This window comes from Geotrypetes seraphini, chromosome 5 (genome assembly GCF_902459505.1).
Source record: "Geotrypetes seraphini chromosome 5, aGeoSer1.1, whole genome shotgun sequence".
Lineage (NCBI taxonomy): Eukaryota > Metazoa > Chordata > Amphibia > Gymnophiona > Dermophiidae > Geotrypetes > Geotrypetes seraphini.
In genome coordinates this window covers 232,333,482-232,360,019 of record NC_047088.1, presented here as the reverse complement: position 1 = coordinate 232,360,019, position 26,538 = coordinate 232,333,482, and the positions used below count along the sequence as shown (strand labels likewise).

The 26,538-nt window shown below is 43.0% G+C and overlaps 1 protein-coding gene across 1 annotated transcript in view; it reads right to left on the bottom strand.

Moving 5' to 3' along the window:
- LRP1B (LDL receptor related protein 1B) overlaps window positions 1-26,538 on the bottom strand; it is a 1,445,547-nt gene that overhangs the window by 70,579 nt on the left and 1,348,430 nt on the right. Inside the window, exons 82-83 of the mRNA XM_033944130.1 lie at window positions 24,081-24,245; window positions 4,153-4,314 (exon numbers count right to left, since the gene is read on the bottom strand). Coding sequence (XP_033800021.1) covers window positions 4,153-4,314; window positions 24,081-24,245 — 327 coding nt within the window. The remainder of the gene's footprint in view (window positions 1-4,152; window positions 4,315-24,080; window positions 24,246-26,538) is intronic.

Below are 26,538 nucleotides of genomic sequence, written 5' to 3'. Positions count from 1 at the left end.
CCAATAAAATATAAGAAAGAGAGGGAGGTCAGAAATATGAGGGGGTTGTCCATGTCTTAGGCCTATCATCTAGACTCCTCTTATTTTCTGGGGGACAGGAGAAAAATGTACTGGTCTGTGTCGTTGGAAAGAAAGGTTTGAGGCCAGCTTTGAATTTTTCAAGGAAAGTTTCTAATCTTAGGTGGGATAGAAGAAGGTTCTACGATTCTGGTCCCCGAACTGAAAAGATGACATGACGGGTAATAGCAGAAATGATTTCATGATAGCTTGGAACAACAAGGAGGTTTTGGTTTGCTGAAGAGGGGGCAATAAGGTGTTAGATGCCTGAGAAAGTAAGATGGGGTTTCAGCGGAGAGTTCTTGAAAGTCATAAGAAGAATCTTATATGTAATGTGATGTAATATGGAATTGGAAGCCAGTGTGCTGATTTTAGGAGTGGGATTACACTGTCAAACGTACGGTGGCCAGTAATTTGTTTTATAGCAATATTTTGTATAAATTGCAGATGTCTTTGATCTTTGATTGTGAAGCCCACAGAAAGTGAGATGCAGTAATCAGTGTTGCTAATAGAACCACAGAAACTTTTACATTCCATCTGGACCAAAATGAAAAAATAGAATTTGAATCAGGTTGAAACCGATGTACAAGGGTCCCGGTTTCTTCTTAACCTAACCAGCTTGCAGCCATGTAACTGTATCTATCATTTTATATCTACAATTTGTTGCTTTAAAAAAACACATTCTAAACTCTGGCATACAATCCTTTCCTAATAGCCCCCAAATGACCCTGAAAATATTAACTGAATCAAAAACCACAGGGTAGGATCGCGAAAACAAGATGAATTATGGCTCACAAATAAGTTCACTGTCACAATCCATGGGTCACAAGTTTTGCTTTAGCCCATTACACATTGTTCTTTAGTCAGCTCAGGAAAGTAAACTAAAAGGAATTTCTCTTTGAAAGTGTACACGACCTTTAAATGCTTAATGAGTCAAAATATGGAAAGCAAATGATGTATAAAGTGAAATACCTATTGCATGAATCCTAAGGGAAATGGAGAGTAATAGAATAGCCACAAGCACATAATATGCAAGTAAAACTAGTATTTTCATAAGTAATTCTGACATCAATTGATACATAAAATATTTATTCTCAAAATTTGTAGGTTAAAAGAAATCTAAGGTGCTGATTACTCCATTCAGCAACTGGTTGCATACTTCCATAATGCACTGCTAATATGGCCTTCTTGGTTCTTCAATATCAAAACTGAATTCCTTTGTTTTATTTTGTTAAATAGTTTAAACAATGCATTCATTTTTCTGTTATAAAACAAGCGTAAACTGGCTGGTTGCCACAAACGTGGAAAAGTGCATTAACATACCATAGAGGGTCATTTTCAATAAGGATGTCTTAAGTTTTACAGTGCCCCAGCATAGAACATCAGCGGCAGGCTCTGTCAGCACTAGCATGCGTATGGTAAGCACAGTGCTAGTCAGTGGTGGTGGTAGAGGTGGACAGCAGCACTGATCATCTTGAACGCAAAGGGAGGACAGCAGTATCGGTGGCCTCGGGATGGGTTTGCAGTGGAGGATAGCAGCGCTGATGGTCTCGGAAGGCGTTTGGAGTGGAGGCTAGCAGTGATAGTGGCCTCGGGGGGTGGTGAGGGGGTAGTTTGGAGTGGAGGGTAGCAGTGACAGTGGAGGGTGGGGGGGATTAGAGTGGAGGGTAGTAATGAAGGTGGACTTGGGGGAGGATTTTTTTTTTTCTGGTTAGTTGAGAGTGCCTGTTGGTTGAGTACCAATTAACTGGGATTCTACTGTGTTATTACTACTACTACTACTATTAGGGAATAAAGTTAGTGGGAGTGTTTGGTTGCAATCCACCTTCTTTAAAGGTGGAATATAAATAATAAACTATAAACTACTGGTTAGGGTGGTGAGCAGAGGGGAGTTAAGTTAAGAGTTGTAGGGTATCTCAAAAAGGTAGGTTTTCAACCTACTTTTGAACAAGGGAAAGGGTACGACGCATTGACTCTGGTAGTTTGTTCCAAGCAGCGAGATGAAAGGAATGAAGTCTGGAATGCTTGAATTATCAACTTTCTATTACATTATTGGAGTTCTTTACTATCTTTTATTGTTTTGTTTGGAAACTTGTGGCCCGTCTTTTCAGATTTGGCAATATAGAAAATACTAAAAAAAATTTGCACGAAAATTTTAAGAGATATATATATAAAAAAAAGGAGTGAATGCCTCTTGGTGTATTCTCAAAAATTTCCCTTTCCACTCTTGCTAATATCTAGAAATATACAAACCTGAACAAGAAATAAAAGATGCATACTTTGGAAATAAAGCTTCAACATATGCTAACAAAGAGGAACAAAAAGACACTAGGAACATTGCTCTATTACCTTCTTCCTCCCTCGTGTACTTCATTATTTGAGTTAATGTCTGCAGAAACATTAGATGTTAAAGAGACCCATATAGCATCTGTCACCTTCTTCTCCCTTGGCAAGAAAATAGCTTTTGCAGTCAAAATAATACATTCCTGACCAATCTCCAAGTGTTCACAGAGATACCTTATAAAAAGTTCCAAAGGAAAAATGAAGAACTTTCATTTTGGTCTGGCCCTAAACCCACACATGTCGACATTTAAAGTGATATCTTCGCAATTGTGATGATTTTTTGTGTTAACCGCAGTGGAACCAGATAGAGAAATGGTGAGGACTGTGCTTTATAGTTACTGCAGAAGTCGTTGCCACATGTGAACTCTTAAGGTGACAGATAACACAGCACAGTTAAGGCCACTTGAAAAGGAGTAGCTCAACGCATCATGTTATCTGCAATCGGTGGCGTAATATTGGAGAGCGGTCTGCCCCGGGCTCCATCTTGGTGAGGGCACAGGCACCCGTCTTCTCCGCCACCCCCCAGCTCCTTCCCTGGCCCCCAACTACCATGCATGGTGCCGCTTCCCTTCTCCCGTACTTGTCACGTCCCCGGCATGAGCAGCAACCCCCAAACCTGTTGTTGCGGCAGCGTCGGTTCTTCCTCTGATGTCACTTCCTGGACCCGCCCCTTAGGAAGTGATGTCAGAGGAAGAGCTGACCATAGCGCGACAGCAGGTTGGGAGGGTTGCTGCTCATGCTGGGAACGTTACAGAGGTACAGGGTAAGAGAAGCGGCCTCGATAGAAGGGAGGGATAGAAGCTTCAAGGGTTCTGCTGCACAAGGGATCGGAGGGAGGGATGGGAGGGATAGAAGCTGCAAGGGTTCTGCTGCACAGGGGGATGGGAGGGAGGGATAGAAAGATACTGCACAAGGGGATGGGTAAAAGGGGAGGAAAGATCCTGCATATTGGGGGGAGAGAAAGGAAATAGGAAGAATTGGGGTGGAGGAGAGGAAGGGAGAGATGATCATTGTACATGAAAAATACTAAGACCTACCCGAAAATAAGACCTAGTGCCTTTTTTGGGCCCCGAAATTAATATAAGACAGCGTCTTATTTTTGGGGATACACCGTAGCTTATAGTACTCATGCTGTATATATCTAGGAATACCAGCTTACACATACCACAAACATGTGTCAGTGCCAATTTATGCTAATATTCTATAACAAGGTCTTGGAGCCAAGAAGTCATTACAGAACTGATCTGTCCCAGTATAGCAATTCTTATGTTCTTATGTATTGAGATGTCAGTTTATAGAATTGCTCTGATAGTAACGTCAATACCTATGTATTAACTTTTTGGTGGTGTTCTGGAGGGCTCGGGAAAGGAACATGTGGAGGTGGTGGGGGGCAGAAAAGAGGGTAGAGGAGAGGTGCCACTGCCCCAGGCTACTCTCACCCGCACTACGCCACCGTCTGCACATATTTTTAAAATTCTCTGTGTTAACAGGATGGGAAACTGCTGACGACAACCTACCATTTTACTCAGAGGTTTTGCAGCTATCTCATGTCAATTTTGGCAGTTAATATGTGGAAATTAGCAATACCTTACTACACTTTAATAAATAGGACCCTTTGTGTTTTGGCCCCTTTGTCTTGCTTATAGTTTGTTCCTTTGCCGATTCCATATTGTCCTCGAAAGAAATGACAACGAAACAATGAACAATGAGCATAAAACATAAAATTTATTTGTTATTGTCCACCGTACTTACAGTATTGACACCGGTCTCCAGTGTATTCAGGCAGACAATGACAGTAAGGCTGGTTTCCAGCAGTAACACTGCACGTTCCTCCATTCTGACAAAAATGATCACACACTTTCTGACCACAGTTGGATCCTGTGAATCCCAATGTGCAGCTGCAGGTTGGTCTCCCTATTAAATAAGAAGTGCAAATAGTTGTGGGAGAAAGGTATTTGTATAAAAGTTCTACGTAGTGATAGCAGTTGAGTACACTTCTGTGGAATATGGGCCCCTACTTATGAAAAGTGTAGTAAGGACATGCCGTTAACACTCCGTAGTTGCCAAAATGAACACAAATGGGACAGTTCTGTAAACATAAGAACATAAGAATTGCTGCTGCTGGGTCAGACCAGTGGTCCATCATACCCAGCAATCCGCTCATGCGGCAGCCCTCCGGTCAAAGACCAGCGCCCTAACTGAGACTAGCCCTACCTGCGCACGTTCTTGTTCAGCAGGAACTTGTCTAACTTTGTCTTGAATCCCTGGAGGGTGTTTTCCCCTATGACAGATTCCGGAAGAGCGTTCCAGTTTTCTACCACTCTTTGTCTTCTAGAGGTATGTGCATCAAAAGTACCATTAATAGACAGGCGTACATGGTACTTAAGTGCCATATCAACTAACTGCAGTGCTAAGATAAGTGCTAAGATAAATGCTTTTAAGATAAGTGCTTTTAAAATATTGGCGCTATCTCATATGAAATTGATAATATCTTGTAGCTAAAGATCATGCCAAAAGAGCAGTGGGGCACCTTAAAGAACACAGAGTTGTGATGTAAACCACTTTGATCCTTTTTGGCTTTATAGGCGGGATAGAAGGATTTTAATAAACATAAACACTGCTGAGAACTTTACATAAAGAGTGCCAGACCTTCTTAAGAGGTATGTAAAAAAGTGTATAGTGTATTTAGCTGCAATAGTAAACCTAGTATTACATGTGTACATACATACGACAACTGATTTGGTAGGATGATGGATTATGGCATAATCATACCGGTATTAATAACTCTGTAACACCACCACAGAGTTCCGTGTATTTCAGTATAGAGCCCATGTATTGAAACACCTCACAACTCTTCATGGTAACATCTCTACAGAAGCTAATATATCAAAAAAACCTTTACAAGCCTTTGCAGAGGCTCATGTAGACTGCTCTGAATAGACTCCCCAGTTATTAGTAGCAGTATAGAAGCTCTCAATAATCATAATCATATACATCTCATTATACGCCCCTTATAATTTATGCTGAGCCCTCCAAAACTTCCCCCAAACCTGCTATACCTACCTGTTTACCACCCCAATAGCCCAGATGGCACTTAAATGGTAGTATAGTATGGTTTTTGTGGGTTCTGGTGGGCTACTTTCTACCATAAATGTGGCTAGAGTGGCTTAAGGTCTAGCTCCTCCTCTCTATGGTTCACTAACCAACTAAAGGCTTTCAAATACCAGATGCTGTTGTTCTAGACACAGGTATGTACTGTTCATTCACATATTTGGGAGGTGAGAGGGGGTTAGTGACCACTGTGGGAATGTGGAGGGGTCATACCTTAATGCATCCAGTGGTCATCTGGTCAGTTTGGGTACCTTTTTGGCACTCAGACACTTCTAAAACAGGTCTAGGTCAGAATGTCTAAGTTCCATCCAGAACATTTTTGTGAAAGGTTTGATTATTGTCACAAGATGCCCAAGTCTGAGTCAGCCCAAATCCCACTCAAAACACACCTCTTCATGCCTCTTTATGACTTAGACATTCTCAAGGGAGAACGACCTACACATCCTAAAATATTTGTTTCGAAAATTGGCACTTGGATGTTTTGCCTAGAAAAATTATCCAAGTGCTGATTTAGACAGTTATTTGGACTTTTGGGGGCTTATAATCGAAACGGAAATACTGTATGTCTAAAATCCCATCTAAATCGCTACTTGGATGATTAATAAGACAAGTGTCAATCACACGACAGAACTGGTTACAGAATTGCGTCTAAATTCAGCTAAGATAGGTGGCTGAAATGTAGGCCAGGAAAGCCCTGGCCTACATTTCAGCTGCCTATCTATACCACTGTGGGATCGTAAAGTCAGGCTACAGCAGCTATAAACTGATTGTGGCAGGGGTAGTTATCCCCAATCAGCTGAGCCAGAAGAGCTCCTCGAAGCCTGTCAGAACTCCAAAATCCCCCTTCCGCGTGCTGCAGCAGTAGGAATGCCCACTCCCTCCTACGGGAACCCCTAAAGCACTCCCCCAACCATGATAGGTAGAAGGAATACCCACTCCCTCCTGTCTGCAGGCCACCCCGAACCCATGACCCAGTCAAGGGAAGATTGGAGAAGGTTATCATGTCGCTGTACTGGGCCATGGTGCGCCCTCACCTGGACTACTGCATTCAGCACTGGTTACCATATATGAAGAAGGACACGGTACTACTCAAAAGGGTCCAGAGAAGAGCGACTAAGATGGTTAAGGGGTTGGAGAAGTTGCCGTACAATGAAAGATTAGAGAAACTGGGCCTTATCTCCCTCGAACAGAGGAGATTGAGAGGGGACATGATCAAAACATTCAAGGTACTGAAGGGATCAGACTTAGTAGATAAGGACAGGTTGTTCACCCTCTCCAAAGTAGGGAGAACGAGAGGGCACTCTCTAAAATTGAAAGGGGATAGATTCCATACGAACGTAAGGAAGTTCTTTTTCACTCAGAGAGTGGTAGAAAACTGGAATGCTCTTCCGGAGTCTGTCATAGGGGAAAACACCCTCCAGGGATTCAAGACAAAGTTAGACAAGTTCCTGCTGAACTAGACCATACACAGGTAAGGCTAGTCTCAGTTAGGGCACTGGTCTTTGACCAAAGGGCTGTCGCGTGAGTGGACTGCTGGGCACAATGGACCACTGGTCTGACCCAACAGCGGCAATTCTCATGTTCTTATGCTTAATATTGGGGATGTTCAAGCAGCCATAGCACCCACAGAGTTGGATCCTATGTGGGAAATTAGTTTATGTATATAACATATTGCTAAGAAGTTTATGTTTGCTAGTTCTCACTTGAATTTGTTAGCTTATTATATTGGTCAGGATAATCTTGGAGCTCCAGGTCCTTACTTGCAGAGAGCCATAACTGATAAAGGTTAAGGATAGGGTTACTTCTTGTAAAGTACCATCCATTTTGCTGAAGATAATTTCACTCCACTCAACTAGGCATTCAACTTGTTTAATGCCATGAAGCATGAGCAAGATGTAGATCTCCTGGACATTAGATGGTCACTTTGAGCATGAATGAAGATAAATGAATTTTCTGAAGACTAAGATAACATTTGTCCTTTCCGGTAGTCCTTAAAGATATGAGGAGGCTCTGAAAGCCACTTTGGCCATATAGAGAGGACATTATGGTGATATATGACTTACATGGATGTGACTCACTGAAGGACTTGAAAGTATAATTACTACTACTTATAATTTATATAGTGCTACTAGACATATGCATTACTGTATACAATGTATGCAGGTACTTTCTCTATCCATATTGGGCTCACAATTCAAGGTGTTTGTTTCTTTGTTTTTGTACCTGGGGCAGTGGAGGGCTAAGTACCTGCCCAGGATCACAAGGAGCTGCAGTGAGAATCAAACCCTTTTGCCCGAGATCTCAGCTCTTTGCACAGCTGGGCTTCTTCTCTGCTCTAAAAATAATAAAAAAAAGACTATGGGGAAGACATGGTAGGAGAGAGGGCTCATCCCAGAGTAGAGAGCTGCACGGGAATGGGGACGACGGGAATCCCGCGGGACCCGCGGGCATCCCGCGGGTTCCCCCTTTGGGTCACGGGGATCCCGTGGGGACGCCCCCTAGGGTCGCGGGGATCCCGTGGGGACGCCCCCTAGGGTCGCGGGGATCCCGTGGGGATGCCTCCGAGGTTCGCGGGGTTCCTGCGGGGCTGGATGTACTCAGTCGCGCGGCTCTTCTCCCTACCTTCTCTGCTTGCAGCACAGAGCCGAACGGAAGTCTTCCCGACGTCAGCGCTGACGTCGGAGGGGAGGGAGGGCTTAAACAAAGCTGGATGTACTCAGTCGCGCGGCTCTTCTCCCTACCTTCTCTGCTTGCAGCACAGAGCCGAACGGAAGTCTTCCCGACGTCAGCGCTGACGTCGGAGGGGAGGGAGGGCTTAAACAAAGCCCTCCCTCCCTCCGACGTCAGCGCTGACGTCGGGAAGACTTCCATTTGGCTCTGTGCTGCAGGCAGTGCAGGTAAGGAGGAAAGTAGCCTCGCGGTTCGAGTGGCTACCAAGGGAGGGGGCGGTCCGCCCCGCCCCGGTTGCAGCACAGCCGGCCAGGTCCCCTTACTTTTGTGGCACTTCCCCGACCGACCGACAACAGCCCCGGTCCGACAATCCTCCCTGCCCTGTAGCCGCAAATCTAAATTATCTTCTTACAGCAGCTGTAATAAGGTAATTTAGATTCGCAGTTAAGGGCAGGGAGGTTTGTCGGACCGGGGCTGTTGTCAGTCGGTCGGGGAAGTGCCACAAAAGTAAGGGGACCTGGCCGGCTGTGCTGCAACCGGGACGGTAGAGAAGGAGTGGGGAGAAGGACGCTGAAAGGCCATGGGGAAGACGGGAGGAGGGGGGGAAGGACTCTGAAAGCACTTGAAGACAGAGGAGGGAGAAGGACGCTGAAAGCACATGGGGAATACAAAGGGGTGGAGAAGGACGCTGAAAGGCCATGGGAAGGACGGGGGGGAAGGACTCTGAAAGCACTTGTGGAAGACAGAGGGGGGAGAAGGATGCTGAAAGCACATGGGGAAGACAAAGGGGTGGAGAAGGACGCTGAAAGGACATGGGGAAGACAAAGGGGTGGAGAAGGACGCTGAAAGGCCATGGGAAGGGCGGGGGGGGGAAGGACTCTGAAAGCACTTGTGGAAGACAGAGGGGGGAGAAGGATGCTGAAAGCACATGGGGAAGACAAAGGGGTGGAGAAGGATGCTGAAAGCACATGGGGAAGACAAAAAGGGGTGGAGAAGGACGCTGAAAGGACATGGGGAAGACGGGGGGTGGGGTGGAGAAGGATGCTGAAAGGCCATGGGGAAGACAGAGAGGGAGAAGGACGCTGAAAGGACATGGGGAAGCAGAGGGGGGAGAAGGACACTGAAAGCACATGTGGAAGACAGAGGGGGGAGAAGGACGCTGACAGGACATGGGGAAGATGGCGGGGAGAAGGACGCTGAAAGGAAATGGGGAAGAGAGAGTAGGGAGAAGACACTGGCAGGGAAGAAGACAGATGCCAGACTATGGGGGAGCGGAGAGAAGAAGATGGGTGCCAGACCAATTTGGAAGGGGGAAGAAAGGGAGAGGCACAGTAACAGAGCAAATGGAAGATGCAGAAGGAAGAGAGACAGTGGATGGAAGGAATTGAATGAGAACATGAGGAAAGCAGAAACTAGGCAACAAAGGTAGGAAAATAATTATATTTTATTTTTTTATTTTGCTTCAGGATAAAGTAGTATATTAGTTGTGTTGATAAAAATTTATAAACATTAGAGGCTCTGGTAGAAACCCATTTGCAAAGTATGTATTCTTCCCAATTAATATTTTCAAATTAATAAAGTCTTTTTGCTTATTTGTAAATGGGTTTCTACCAGAGCCTTTAATTCAGTAGCATAATTAAATGAAATAACAATTTCTGAAGTTTATATGGACGGGCGGGGACGGAGGGGATTCCTCGCGGGGACAGGTGGGGACGGAGGGGATTCCTCGCGGGGACGGGTGGGGACGGAGGGATTCCTCACGGGGACGGGTGGGGACGGGTGGGATCCTCACGGGGACGGGTGGGGACGGGTGGGACTTTGGCGGGGACGGGTGGGGACGGGTGGGATTTCTGTCCCCGCGCAACTCTCTATCCCAGAGCCTCTCACTTAACCAAGGAGCAGGCAGTTTCCTGGGTGAAATACAGATTGGTTCCCCTAGAAAATATGTGTAAATCAAATACATGAACATCTCTTTTTTAAAATTTTTTCTTAAGGCACTATATGCAGGTCCCATAAAGCAAACAAACATTTAAAGCTTCACTCCTCGTGACCCAGATAATAAAGGATTTTGTAGCCACTGGCTTGGGCTGGTCTAGCACATGCCTTACTTGTTAATTATCATTCCTTGAGTCCTATTATAATAGTCCAGGAACCTGTGCATGGAATCCAAGAGAGATAGAAAGAGAGAGATGGGAGTGTGTGGATGTATGACTGAAAACTTTGGATTATAGGCAATAAGATATTCAAAGGAGAAAGCTAACAATTTACCGATATGCCAGCCTATATTATAGATACAGCAAAGATTTTCTCTATTTTCCCCTATTGGAGGGAAGTTATATTCCCACTAGTCAAAACTAATCTAGCAAATCTCAAGGAACAAGAGTTATTTGGTAAAGTATAACTGTATATTTAAAATCTGTACTGCAAGCAAATACATCTCAGTAAGTTACCAGCATCCATCTTGATTTGCTGAGACAAATAACTCAGCAAAAAATATCATATGAATCTGACTTGCAGAATACATATGCATGCAAATTGTACTTTCCATTATCATCTAATCATTAAAAACATGGGATGAACAATTAAATTATTTGCAAAGCAATATCCTAGTTTTAAAAATGATTTCATTAAACCTTTGTTGGGTATTATAAACTGTGAACCTCATTATCTACACCCAAATGTTAATATGTTAAGCAAATCCCACTTGCAATTGCTGGATTTATTCACTGTTAGTTTACTTACTGTTAAGCCTGCTAGCAAATTGCTGTGTAGGCAGTGTGACTAGAGTTTGGGGCAGCTTTAATTAAAATTTATAAGTTTATGACAGTTGTATTGAACTGCAATAATTGAACCGAGAAAATGTCATTGGTTAATTAAATGCATACATCGGAGGAACATAATTAAAACTTTAGCTATGGTAGTTAAAGTTCTCCAGAAAACCAAACTGATATGATTCTTTTTTTTTTTTTTTACAGTAATTAGAAATAACTGTCAACATCTTAAGAATATACAGAGCAGAAAAATAATAAAAAGGGGAGCATCACCCTGGTGAAATAGGAAGTAATCCTATAGCCAGTACCTGCCTACCAGGGGATGCAATAACCTCTTGCACCGAAGATGTGTCTCCAGGGGCTTCTGCCCAGAAGGGTAAGGTTAGGACAGGCATGTAGATAGCTCGGTGGCTGGTGGACTTAAGGATCACTAGGTTACTTATCTGCCAGGTGCTAAGGTAGCAGACCTCACGTCTCAACTAAGTAAGATTTAAACAGTGCTAGGGAGAAGTCTGCCGTCTTGGTACATGTAAGTACCAATGGCATAGGGAAACGTGGTAGGGAGGTTCTGGAAGCCAAATTTTGGCTCTTAGGTAGGGAACTAAAATCTAGAACCTCTAGGATGGCATTTTCAGAAGTGTTCTCCGTTCCATTTGCAGGATCCAACAGACAGGCAGAGCTGCAGAGTCTCAATGCGTGGATGAAGCAATGATGCAGGGAGGAGGGTTTTAGATTTGTTAGGAACTGGGTGACATTCTGGGGAAGAAGGAGACTATTCTGCAAAGATGGCCTCCACTTTAATCGGGGCAAAACCATGCTGCTGGCCTCAATATTTAAAAAAGAGCTAGAGCAGCATTTAAACTAGAAACTAGGGGTAGGCTGACAGTCGATCAAAAGAGCATTGTTCAGAACAAGGCATATTAAAATGTCATCACCAAAATATAGAAGATAGGGTATCCTGAAAGCAAGGTGGAACCAACTGTGATGGAAGACAGGCTATTACTGATGAATTGGTCCCATTGTCCTGTAAAAGTGGCTGTTAGCCACAAAACAATGGCCAACGCTGGGGGATTTTCAGATTATTTTTTTACTTCAGTAGTAGCATAAGATCTTTATCTGTTTAATATTTAGTGCTGGCATAGGCAGTTTTGAAGGTTTTTTATGCCCTAATGATGACCAACATTTGAGATCCCTATTACCTGTAACCCAACCTAGGCTCTTTGGAGAGGATGAGATAGAAAATGAAATAAATAAATAACTACTAAAGGATAATAATATTGGCTAGTGGTTAAAGCAGTTGCCTCAGCACCCTGAGGTTGTGAGTTCAATTCCCACTATAGCAATCTGTGACTTTGAGCAAGTCACTTAACACTTCATTACCCAAGGTACAAAATAAGTACTTGTCACAAATATGTAAACCAATTTGATTGTGTAAACCACATAGAAAAAGTAATATAGAGTCCCCTTCTCTTTACCTTTTTCTATTTAAGATTTAGAGCTTTTTTTACTAAGCTGCGATAGCGTTTTTAGCACGCGTAGAATTGCCTACCCAAGCTAAGTGGCTAGAACTAACGCCAGCTCAACGCTGGCATTAGCGTCTAGCACACGCGGCAATTTAGTGCGCGCTAAAACCGCTATCGCTAGTAAAAGGAGTCCTAAATGCTGTCATGGGTAGTTTTGAAGGATTTTTTTATGCCTGTGATGCTTTTTGTAAGTAGTGCTCATCAATAGTGCTTGCTTTTATATCTGAGGCGTTTTCCTTCATTACTCTCATACATTTTTTTGTGCACCCTTTAAGCAAAAATGTGTAATAGAGTGCTTCTGGATGTGATGTTTAAAGGAAAAAAAAAGTGTTCACAGTTGCACCAATTTTTTTCAGATGTTTCCAGGGTACCAGCACCTTTTCTGTTGAATTAAAAAAATGACCTATGGCTTTTTCATGGATTCTGTGACTGGTTGCAGGGGGCCTGGCAACTGTGTGGTGGATCCCTCAATAATCACTCCACACCTGAAGAATGGCCTGGTATTTGAGTACTGGCTTCTTGTTTTGCTGGAAAAATGCACTAGATGTTTTATATTTTATATTTATTTGGTTATACTGCAATTTTTTATTCTTTTTTAAATTAGCAGCTTTATTAGTTATACAGTAATAAACAATTGGGAAAATTAACTAAAGATCTAGGTATCTATTTCATGATACCTAAAACAAAAGGATACATTGAATAGGAAATGAAAAATGCAGGCCACAGGCAGGGCAAATATAAAATAACCTTAGGGCCTCTTTTATGAAGCCGTGCCAGTGAGTGCCGTGCGGCAAAAGCCCTTAAGGCCTTTAAATCCCTATGGGCTTTGGTGCATTTACTGCAGTGGCCTGAGCTAATTGGATTCATAAAATAAGCCCTTAATTATTCTTGGAAAAATTGCTGAGAAAAACAGTAGGCTTTGTGGTTGGATTTGAAGTTCTTAAAGAAAGATTTGAGTCAGATAACATGAAGTAAGCCTTTCTATAAAGTTGGAGCCAAGATACGAAAGCATTAATTTCTAGTATAATCTAATTTAACTTTAAGATAAGAAGGGATGGTTAGGAGGTTAAGTTGAAAAGAACAAATAAATCTATGATGGGATGAATATATTATCTGCAAACCAGAGGGAAACACAGAAGAGTGATATAACAAACCTGATGGGTATAGACGAGTATCTTAAATGGAATCTGGTGTGTTACTGAAAGCCAATGCATAGCTTGAAGAGAAGAGGTATATGATCAAATTTATTCTTTCCAAAAAGTAGTTTGATGGTTGTATTTTGGATCATTTAGAGATTTCTTATATGAGAAACAAATATGCTCTGGTATAAAGAATTAAACAAATTTGAGTTTTTGGATATTTTTGTTTGTTTTTCCAGTTTCTAGGTCTGTACTGAATACCATCCTTTTTCCTTCGGCTTCTGATCAACCTCTGCTGCCACACCTCTCTTGCTGCCTGTAGCGCTGTCCCCTGCTGTCTCTGAATGGTGCCTTCTGACTGGCTGTAGCTCTGCCCACTACCATTCAATCATTCAGGTCAACCTCTGCTGCCCCTCCCTCTCTTGTTGCCTGTAGCCCTGTCCCATGCTGCCTCTGAATGGTGCCTTCTAGCTGGCTGTAGCTCCACTGTCAATCAATCAGTCACTCAGGTATTCTAAGAAACTCTGCTCCATACTTATAAGAACATAAGAATAGCCTTACTGGGCCAGACCAAAGGTCCATCTAGCCCAGTAGCTCATCCTCATGGTGGCCAATCCAGGTCATAGGTACTGGGTTAAAAATCCAAAGAGTACCAGCATTCTATGCTACCAATCCAGGGCAAGCTCTGGCTTCCCCCATGCCTGTCTAAAAAAAACAGACTATGGGGCTCATAATAATAAAAAAAAGTCTAAAAAGTGGCCTAAATGAGTACTTGGACGATCAAAAACCCTGATCGTCCAAGTACCCATAATCAAAGCTGGTTTTATCTAAAACAAGCTTAGGCCTTTCCCCTGCCTCTAAATGCACAGAGAGAAAAGATACGTTTTTAGAGGAGGGGAAAAGGCGGGCGGTGGGCGGGATGTGGGCCGACCTAGACCTAGGCGTGCAGCAGGTATAACCAAAACTTTAGGCAGGTTACCTAGTCGGCACTTATACGTTTTGACTTAGACCAAGTCAAAACAGGTATAAGTGCCAAAAAGGGGCCGCTGAGCTGATCGTGGCTGCTGCGATCAGCTCAGCGGCCCCAGCAACCTGCATACCCCCTACAACAATGGCTCATTTCCCCTGCTGCGATCCACCCTTCCCCCCCCCCAACGATCAGAGCAAGAGGGAGCCCAAGCCCTCTTGCCTGGCAGCACCCCGACTCCCCGATTACATTCAGGGCAAGAGGGAGCCCAAGCCCTGTTGCCCCGCAATCCCCAACCCACCCTACCCCTTGCCGAGTTCGATGGGGCCAGGAGGGAGCTCAAGCCCTCTTGGCCCTGCGATCTCCAACCCCCCTCCCCCACCCATGATCTGGCCAGGAAGGAGCCCAAGCCCTCCTGGCTCGGCGACACCCCCTAACCCCCACCCCCTTCTAAAATAAGGGCAGGAGGGATCCCAGGCCCTCTTGCCCTCGACGCAACCCCCCCATGACCGGCCCCCCTGAACCCCAAATCGCCCCCCTGCTGACCCGCCGACCCCCCCAACCCCCCTCCCCGTACCTTAAAATTATTGGTCGGATGAACGGGTGCTAAGCCCGTCCATCCGACAGGCCAGCCATCTCTTACTATCACACTTTGTACATTTCTGTTTCCTTCACTAAGAGGAAAAGCTCTCAGCCCAACCAATCAAGCTCCTAAATTCTGAACATTATTTTGCCACTATAGCTAAAAAGAGTGTTATCTTATTTTGTAATGTGCCAATTTGCAGAAACAAAACTCTATGTTTTGACATTGTTTCAGATCATTGATTGAACCATATGCACATCATTCTCTTCTTGGTTGGGCTGAGAACTTTTCAGTACCCCCTTGTATTCCTCTCCTTATTGCTCCAATTCACTGTCTGCTTCTCATACTCACTCTCCCCAGTCTTACTCCCTATCTCCTTCCATTCCACCCCACAAGTCCACAATATCATTCTCTCTTCCCTATCACCACAACAGCCATCCTATTATCTTTATTTCATTTGTTTTCTAACCCGTATTCCTCAAAGAACTCAGAACGGGTTACAGGTTAAACATAGTTATGCCACAATTATGGTACAAATTTACGATACAAGCTCTGCTCTTAAGTTCAAACATCTTCTCCTTTCCATTCATCATCTCATTTCTCTGTGAGCACCCCTAGTCAGCCTTTTGTAATTGCTGTTACACTTCTTCATTTCAATGTGCTCTCCTACTCCTTCTGCTCACCACAAAGTATATCAGTCCTAATTCTGGCCCTCTATGCTATCTGCTCCTTTCCTTTTGTCCTCCTCTTTTCATTTCTCATGTGCCTGGTGGAATGTTCACTCTGTCTCCAATAACGACCACTTTATCTCCCAGGTCCTCCACCTGCTTGCTCTGAGACATGAATTCGCTCTGAGGATTCCACTTCAGCTGCTTCTCTCTCCCACAAAGGCTACCAATTCCCCCACACACCATGCCCTACTGGTTCAGGTGGTGATGTTGGGCTTCTCGCACCTTCTTGCAGATTTCAACTTCTTCTCCCACCCCAATCATACCGTTTTTCTTCACTTGAAGTCCATACCACCTGCCTATTCACTCTTCTACCTCTCCGTATAGTGGTCATTTATCAATCTGCCCCCCCCCCCTCCCTCCCAGTCTCCTGTCTTTCTTACCAAGTTTGATTCCTGGCTTTCCATCTTCCTCGATTCATCTTCTCCCTCCTTCCTTCTTGGGGATTTTAACATTCACGCTGATGATCCCTCTGACACTTATGCCTCTATGCCACGTCTCCTCATTTGACTTCCAGTTATGCTCCACCACCCCTACTCATCAGCATGACCACAGCCTCAATCTTGTCTTCGTTTCTAACTGCACCCTCTCCAACTTCTCCACTTCATTGTCCCCATCTCTGACCATCATCTGATAACCTTGGTGGTGGGACTTGGGTGTGATTGTATGTGATGATCTTAAGGTGGCCAAACATGTTGAAAAGGTGACGGTGAAAGCTAGAAGGATGCAAGGTTGCATAGGGAGAAGTATGGCCAGTAGGAAAAAGGATGTATTGATGCGACTGTATTAGACTCTGGTGAGACCTCATTTAGAATATTATGTACAATTCTGGAGGCCGCACCTTCAAAAACATATAAAAAGGATGGAGTTGGTCCAGAGGAAGGCTACTAAAATGGTGTGTGGTCTTTGTGATAAGGAATATGGGGAAACACTTAAAGATCTCAATCTGTATACTTTGGAGGAAAGGCGGGAGAGGGGAGATATGATAGAGATGTTTAAATACCTATGTAATATAAATGTGCCTGAGTTAAGTCACTTTCATATGAAAGAAAACTCTGGAATGAGAGGGCATACGATGAAGTTAACAGGTGATAGGCTCCGGAGTAATCTGAGGAAATAATTTTTTTACAGAAAGTGTGGTAGATGTGTGGAACAGTCTCTTGGAAGAGGTGTTAGAAACAGAGACTGTGTCTGAATTCAAGAGGGCCTGGGATGGGCAGACTAGATGGGCCATTTGGCCTTTATCTGCTGTCATGTTTCTATGTTTCCACTTTCCCTCCTTCTTTGTCATGCCCAGTTCTCACCAACAGGTTTCAAGCCCTCAATCTTTCCACATTCTCTACCACTGTTTCACCTCTCCTCACTTTCAATATATTATCCTAGTCTTTCAATGAAGCTGTCTTTTCATACAACTCTATTCTTTTCTCTGCTCTAAACATCCTTGCTCCTCCTGTTTCCCACTCTGTCAGGTGCACCAAACCTCAGCCTTGACTTACTACCAGTATTTGCTACTTATGTTCCTGCACCCACTCCACCGAGTGCCTTTGGTTTAAATCTCACACACATGCTAACTTCTTATACTTTAAACTTATGCTGACCTCCTTCAATTCTGCTCCTATACTGGCTAAGCAAGACTTCTACACCCAGTTAATTCTTTTTCTTCTAATCCTCACTGTCTATTTGTCATGTTGAATTCCTTCCTTAAAGTACATCTTCCTCTGACTTTGCCTTCCCTCTCTCCCCAGATTATGGCTAAATACTTCTATGGCAAGGTTCATAATATCACCCTTGAATTTGCTGCAAATCACATCTTTCTTCCCTTTCTCCCATCTACTCTCCTAACCTAGCTCCCACTATCCTTTCTTTACTCAAACAACCCAGGTTGAACTCACACATCCTTCCCTTCTGGACCCACCTCCCTTCACTTAGTCCCACTCTCTTGATCCTCCTTAAACTCCAGCAGACTTTTCTTCCTTCTCTGAAATCATAGAGGAAGAAACCACAAAACTTCTGTCCTCAATCCTATGACCCCATTCCCACTTCTCTTCTTAACTCCATCACACATAGTTATCCCTGCTATCTGTCATATCCTAAACCTACCCATTTCCATTGCAACTTTTCCCAAGGCCTTCAAACATGAGGTGGTTAAGCTGCTTCTCAAAAAAAATCCTTGCTGGACCCTACCTGCCCCTTCAACAATCACCCTTTCTCCCTTCTTCTGTTCCTATCCAAGCTACTCGAGCATACTGTATTTTGTCACTGCCTTGAGTTCCTTTAATCTCAACCGACTCTTGATCCTCTACAGTCTGGCTTTCACCCCCCTACACTCCACAGAAACTGCCCTTACCAAAGTCTGCAGTGACCTGCTCCTGGCCAGATCCAAGGGTCTTTACTCAATCTTCATCCTTCTTGACCTGTCTGGCAAAGTTACACAAGAAAATGGAGTAGATTCTGCGCCGTTCACGGAGGTGAATGTTTATGAGCAACTTGAAAAACTGAAGGTGGACAAAGTGATGGGACCAGCAGGATCCATCCCAGGATACTAAGGGAGCTCAGAGAGGTTCTGGCGAGTCCTATTAAAGACTTGTTCAACAAATCTCTGGAGACGGGAGTGATTCTTGGGGATTGGAGGAGAGCGGATGTGGTCCTTATTCATAAAAGTGGTCACAGGGATGAAGCAGGAAACTATAGGCCGGTGAGCCTCACTTCAGTTGTTGGAAAAATAATGGAAGTGTTGCTGAAAGAAAGGATAGTGTACTTCCTTGAATCTAATAGGTTACAGGATCCGAGGCAACATGGCTTTACAAAAGGTAAATCGTGCCAAACAAACCTGATTGAATTTTTTGATTGGGTGACCAGAGAGCTGGATCGAGGACATATGCTAGATGTAATTTACTTAGATTTCAGAAAAAGCCTTTGATACAGTTCCTCATAGGAGGCAGTTGAACAAACTTGAAGGGCTGAAGTTAGGATCCAAAGTTGTGAACTGGGTTAGAAACTGGCTGTCGGACAGACGTCAGAGGGTGGTGGTTAATTGAAGTCGCTCAGAGGAAGGAAAGGTGAGTAGTGGAGTCCCACAGGGTTTGGTGCTGGGGCCAATCCTGTTCAATATGTTTGTGAGTGACATTGCTGAAGGGTTAGAAAGAAAAGTGTGCCTTTTTGCAGATGATACCAAGATTTGTAACAGAGTAGACACCAAAGAGGGAGTGGAAAATATGATAAAGGATCTGCAAAAGTTAGAGGAATGGTCTAATGCCTGGCAACTAAAATTCAATGCAAAGAAATGCAGAGTAATGCATTTGGGGATTAATAATCGGAAGGAACCATATATGCTAGGAGGAGAGAAGCTGATATGCACGGACGGGGAGAGGGACCTTGGGGTGATAGTGTCCGAAGATCTAAAGGCAAAAAAACAGTGTGACAAGGCAGTGGCTGCTGCCATAAGGATGCTGGACTGTATAAAGAGAGGCGTAGCCAGTAGAAGGAAGAAGGTGTTGATGCCCCTGTACAGGTCATTGGTAAGGCCCCACTTGGAGTATTGTGTTCAGTTTTGGAGACCATATCTGGTGAAGGACATAAGAAGACATGAAGCTGTCCAGAGGAGGGCGACAAAAATGATAGGAGGCTTCCGCCAGAAGACATATGAGAAGAGACTGGAAGCCCTGAATATGTATACCCTAGAGGAAAGGAGAGACAGGGGAGACATAATTCAGACGTTCAAATACTTGAAGGGTATTAACGTAGAACATAATCTTTTCCAGAGAAAGGAAAATGGTAAAACCAGAGGACATAATTTGAGGTTGAGGGGTGGTAGATTCAAAGGCAATGTTAGGAAATTCTACTTTACGGAGAGGATAGTGGATGCCTGGAATGTGCTCCCGAGAGAGGTGGTGGAGAGTAAAACTGTGACTGAGTTCAAAGAAGTGTGGGATGAACACAGAGGATCTAGAATCAGAAAATAATATTAAAAATTGAACAGGCCAGTACTGGGCAGACTTGCACGGTCTGTGTTGGTATATGGCCATTTGATGGAGGATGGGCTGGGGAGGGCTTCAATGGCTGGGAGGGTGTAGATGGGCTGGAGTAGGTGTTAATGGAGATTTCAGCAGTAGGATCCCAAGCACAGTACTGGGTAGAGCTTTGGATTCTTGCCCAGAAATAGCTAAGAAGAAAAAATTAAAAAATTTAAATTGAATCAGGTTGGGCAGACTGGATGGACCATTCGGGTCATTAACTGCCGTCATCTACTATGTTACTTTTGATACTGTTAATCACTGTCTGTTCCTTGATACACTGTCTTCACTTTGATTCCACAAATTTTAGATTAGGTTCTTACCTCGATAATCTGGGTTCTGTTAATATACACAGGAATCTGTACTTTAGCTGTTGATTCCTACTTCCTGCAAAACTGCAGAAGGGTAACACTTTAAGATCTTGAACTCCTCCCCTTCTTCAATGGAGAACAGCTCCCTCTTCAGTTGGTACCAAAGCAATCAAACTTCACTGAAACATAAGAAAGGAGAAAGAGAGGCACGGGGAACTTCCACAGCAGCAAACATATTTTGCTTTTTTCTGAAACTTAGGAAATAGAACAATGATCAATAAGCAATTAACATGAAAACAGTGAACAATAAATCATGTACATGAGTAACTAAGAGCCATCCCGCTAAGTGCAACTAGTCGAGAATTCTCCAAATGGAAAAAGAATAGGAAACCTCCTGTTCCAGTAACAGTGTCTCTACTTAATCTTAGATACAGTAGAAGACGTCCTGTGACACACTGGCAATGTCAGAGGCAGAAATCAGGTGAATCAAAAGTCCACATAGAGAAAGCAGTACAGACTCCTATATATCTTAACAGAACCCAGATTATTGAGGTAAGAAACTAATCTGTCATTGTTACATATACACAGGAGCCCATACTTTAGCTGACATACCAAAGCAGTGCTAAACGTCTAAGGAGGGACAGATGAGCCTGACTGCAGAACTGAGGACCTAAAAGAGGCATCCTCTTGAGCCGCCACATCCATGCTGTAGAACTTTGTAAAGATATGAAGAGTAGCCCAAGTAGCTACTCTACAGATTATATCAGGAAGTCACTACACTTCTCGTTAAATGTGCTGCAAGAGAGATAGGGGGCTGTTTCCATAGGCAATGCAGGAAGAAGAAATCGCCATGCAGATTAATCTGGTAATAGAAGCTTTGGAAACTGGTTTGCCACATCTCGAGTGACTGGTCAGCACAAAAAGATGATCAGAAAGCCTGGAGTCATTAAATAAGCAGGGTTCTGAACACATCCATCTTGCGTAAAAGTTTGTCCTGTTTGGCAGAACCCAGGATGAAAGGTGGGCAAACAAAGTTCCTGATTGACATGGAAGGTAGAAACTACCGAATATACTCAAATATAAACTGGGATTTTTGGGTCCAAAAATTGGCCCATAAATGGGAGTCCTGGTTTATATTTGGGCAAGTGCCCATCCACTTCCCTCCCAGACTTTTGCAGGCCTCCGCTGGGCCGCTAGGCTCTGCACCCTGTCCCCTCTCTCTGCCCTGTCTGCTGCTGGAATCCCTGGTGATCCAAAGGTGTAGCGGGCAGGAGTGAGCTTTCCGCTCTCCTGCCCCACTGCTAACCCGGTTGGTCACTGCCATGAGTTCTGGGCCGGCTTCAGCATGCTTAGGTGGTGCTGCTTGGCGCTGAGTGGCTTCCTAAATGGGTCCCACAAGGGAGGATTTACTGGACATTTTATTTATTTATTTGTTTATTTTTAGCTATTTACCCAGTAAGTTGATCTTAAAAAGGCCTGCCTCAGTTTAACTAAGATGTCCTTCAAACCTCTCCCCCCCCACCAACACAAGTTCCCTACTAAAGCCCACATCCCCTCCTGATCTTCCCCTCATTCAATACCACTCAATTCTCCACATCTATACCCCTCCCCCAATTAAAGATTCCCCCCATCTTTGCAAAATTATTCTTCAATTTAATTACTCTTTTCGTTAACCTTGGATCCAAAATTGAGGACTAGTGTGTGATTAAGATAAGAAATGTTTTCTTTTTTCCTTTATACTTTGATCCATTATTAGGATTGGAAGTTAACCTAAATGATATATTTTCTTGATTATACTTTCTGTACAAGTTATGCTTGATAATAATGTAAAATCTTATAAATAAATTAAAAAAAAAAAAAAAAGATCCCCCCATCCAGAAATAGTCATCCACCACAAGTGACCTCCGAGGTCTAGTTCCTCAATCCAGAAATGCTACTCAATTTGATTCCCCTCAGTAGATTCCCCTCTATATTTAACACAGTTGCCTGCACGATTCTATGTATGGCACCCAAAGTTGTGTGTGTCAATCTGTGTGCATCACAGATTGGTACACACAACTTATCTGGCACAGGAATTGAGGCCTGGTTTTCATTGGCATAAATGCATGAGCCTAAATGTTATTCAAATCTTTCGAAAGACTGAAAAATTTCTTATTCCAACAATATCTAGACAGTTGCCAAAGGATATGAAAATAATCTTTGTGTATTACCAATAGCAATTCTTGCCAATCAGGTAGTGTTAAATTTTATCTTATGCTCATGTTCTATCTTATTCTATCCAAAGGTTATGAATCTGCTTGCATTTTTATGTTAACCAAATTGAGCTTCAATTTGGGGACAATGCGGTATACAAACCTAGGTTTTAGATTAGATTAGATTCTATAGCTCTGGATGCGGTTTATGGAGCAGAGCTAAGTACCAATTTTTTGGGCAGCAATTTTTCAAGCAACATATACGGACATAATTTACTCCTTTATGAATGCATACACTATCAGAAAAGAGTGTACACTCTTTCTGAAATACTGTGGCCAGTTTGCACCATTATGAGCAAAGACCCTCCCCGCCACCCCCCCCCCTCCCCACCACACACACAAAACTTCTTATTTGTACATTTGTTCTTATATTCATTTGTTAACAGTATGTAACAACATGTTATATGCCATTGACAAACACTCGTGAGCTGAGATTATTACTCACTCGGATCCAGATAAATTTATTTAGATTGAGTCAAGAGAGATATCAATTGCGACTTTGGGACTGGTGTATGAATTGTGTCCAGCAATATATGTGATCTGGGAATATGTTGGGGTTGTGATTATACATCGATTCACACATACTTTTAACATTCAGAAAAAGAGAAATTGAAACTAACCAGACTTTTTAATATGCACTTTTTACACTTATTTTTCATCACTTTTATATTGTATTTTTAGCACTATGCACTTTACTTGTATCAATTGATATCTCGCTGAGGAGTGGGGCTTTTTGAGCCACTCTTTCCTATATTTTTCCCTCTCAAAGTTTATCACCTGCACCATTAATTATAGAAGAGACCAATGACGTATGCGGCAAAACTCATTTAGGTTTATTTTAAAACCTGGTGCTGGTCATCTATGAGTTTTTGTCCGGGGCCGGGAAAGGCTATCGATACTATAGGCCATAATGAAGTGTCTCATATTTATTTACTTATTTATATTGATTTGCTGTATTATTCAGTAATTTTGATTAATACATGAGTGCCGGTGAACTCCCTCTGAGAGTTACATATAGGGTTCTGCCGTCTTTTTTGGTTATTTGTATTATTTTTTGGCAGCATTTTTTGAGTTTTTGTGTTGCCGTGGGATCAACAGCCCATCTTTAATATTTTTTTATTTCCTTTTATTTATTCAGCACTGCGCACGAGCATGGTGAATTACAGATTGTTGGTTCGGTTACCCTACTACAACATGTGATGTTGGAATTGTGTACGCAATTGCCCTTATAAAATTGACGCTTAGGGCTCCTTTTACTAAGGTGTGCTAGCGTTTTTAGCGCACGCTAGCTGAAAAATTACCGCCTGTTTAAAAGGAGGCAGTAGCAGCTAGCGCGCGGGGCAATTTAGCACGCGCTATTCCGCGCGTTAAGGCCCTAACGCACCTTTGTAATGTGTTCTTTCCTGGTGCCTAACTTTAGGTACCAGGAAAGAACGTACTAAGTGTTCATTTTACTCCATGTGCTCTTTTATGTTTACAACCCTTGGGGGGCATTTTATAAGAATCCCTTAACACCTGTAAAATGGCCGTCACATGCAAAAAAAAAAAAAATCTTTTACAAAATTGCCACCATAATTTCACTTCACACAAATACCCTCAAACAAATATTTACCAAGAACAGAAGCCGTACAGGTTCCTCCATTCTGACAGTAATTGTTGCAGTGGCTGATTTCACATTGTTCTCCTGAGTAATTGGGCCAACAGAGGCATCTTAGATCACCTTTTTCGTTTATAATGCATCTTCCTCCGTTTTCACAAGTCAGTTTGCATGAATCATCTGCAGTTAAGGGAGCACACAGTCAAGTCACCAAACCGTTCAAGAATTCCATTTCAGGTAATCAGAGAAGATAAACTGAGAAGGTATCTTCTCTCGATTTATAAAACATCATCTTGGTATAAAAACAGTGGTTAAAGGTAAGCCACATTTTAAAAAGAAAAGAAAAAAAACCCCAACACATCTAATTTGAGTTCCATTATTATTGAATTGCTATTCTGCACCCGACTTGTGAGTTAAGGTCACTTATTCAACTTCTGAAGGACAGACACATATTTGTGCATTTCATCCTTCCAGTAAATTTATATGACAAGTGCATTACAGATGAGAATGTGTAAAAAATCGTATTAGTTCAAGAGATTTCTTTTCAAAATGAAATATAACATATACTTGGGATTTTGATTCTAACACTATACACATTCAGATATCAAATTAAAAGAACTGCTTTGAGAAAGTATACTAGTCCACACTGAATGTCATAGACATGTCCAGAATGTTGTAGCCCTGTGTATATATTTTTTCCCAATAAACTTTATTCATGCACCCCATTTTTTATCAAGTTGTGCTGCCAAGCAGCATATGCTAAATGCTGAGCCGCCCATTCTATTCCTATGAGAGGCTCAGCAATTAGCTTGCGCTGCTTGGTGGCGCAGCTTGATAAAAGAAGGGGGTTAATAATATAACAAAGTAAGCACAATCAAACAATAATGAACTGTATATAAGCAATACTGTGTTTCCCTGAAAATAAGCTCTAGTCACCGGCAGCTGCAGAACTTCCTCCCTCCCCCCTCCCAAACCATCTTTCCCTCCCATCTGAACCACGAGTCAGAAATAAATACCACAAACTGACAGCGTTGGCAGCAATCTAGACAGGCTGCCTGGGCGATGTCATCAGTGATGCGGCAGAGGAACGGCCCAGGCCATGAAGCAACCTGTCTAGATTGCTGCCGATGCTGCCGGTTTGTTATAAGGTATTTATTTCTGTCTCGTGGTTCGGATGGGAAGAAGAGATGGGTCGGCGGGGGGGATTGGGCGAGGGGGGTATGCGGCAGCAAGGGGGATAGAAAGATGCTACATGGGGGGATGGGAGGAAGGGAGGGATAGAAGCTGCAAGGGTTCTGCTGTACAAGGGATGGGAGAGAGGGCTAGAAAGATACTGCACAAGGAGATGGGTGAGGAAAGATGCTGCACATGTGGGGGAGAGAAAGGGAATAGGAAAAATTAGGTTAGAGAAGAGGAAGATAGAGATGATCATTGTACATGAGATAAATAAGACGTTCCCCAAAATAAGACCTAGTGCCTTTTTTGGGCCCAAAATTAATATAAGTGAGGAAGGGAAGAGAAGTCCTGTAAGCTCAGGTGAAGACCCCTGAGAATTTCCCCAATATAGCAGGAACAGGCCAAAACAGGCCAATACAGCTAAGACCTAAAATGGTTGCTGAAAGAGAAAAAATGGACACTCTGACTAAGAAACTGTCAGCTCTGAAAGACATTTCTGCTTTCTTGGAAGCAGGGTCAAACAGAAGGCACAGCTGGAGAGAAAAACAATTCTAGTGAAAAAGAGATCTTAGCCCTATAGTGGTATGATAAGCTTATGGAAGTTTCATAAGAAGAATGACAAATGCTGTGCAGGAAACAAGGGATATGAGAATGCAAGAGAGCTGACCACAGAACTGAAAAGCCGTTAGGCCCAGGTGCTTGAGGGAGGTTCTTGATATATTAATAGGACATTTACGGGGAAATAAGGTAGAAGTAGATGAAAAAGGCATGACACACAGTGTCACTCAATTATGCTAACCAATCCGTAGATTAATAAATGAGATAATGAATATGACTAACCAATGAAAGTGTGAAATGTGACATGCACCAACGTGGGCCAGAGCTGCCAGAATCATATAAAAGAAAGCTCCTTGAACCAAGGATTCAGAACTCATCGGAAGTTCTCCATCAGTCTGGCCAGCCTGGTGTATGTTCTATCACTTTGTATGCTATGTGATTTGTTTATATCAGCTATTGCTGTTTGATTATTAAATGTATATTATTTGAACAAGCATAAAGAGAGTCGAGTGGTCTGTCAGTGAAGGTCGTAATAGCTGATTCTTCATAAGACAGTGTCTTATTTTAGTGGAAACACGGTAGTATCTAACCATTTAAAACAAAAAACTAGCAAAGAGGTATAATTTCAAGGCATGTGCATTTAGGATCAGATTTTGTAATTGGCGCTGGTATCAGCCGGGCATCTCCAAAGCTGGCGCCAGTCACACCTCAACCAAACACCGGTGCCCATTGTAGAATT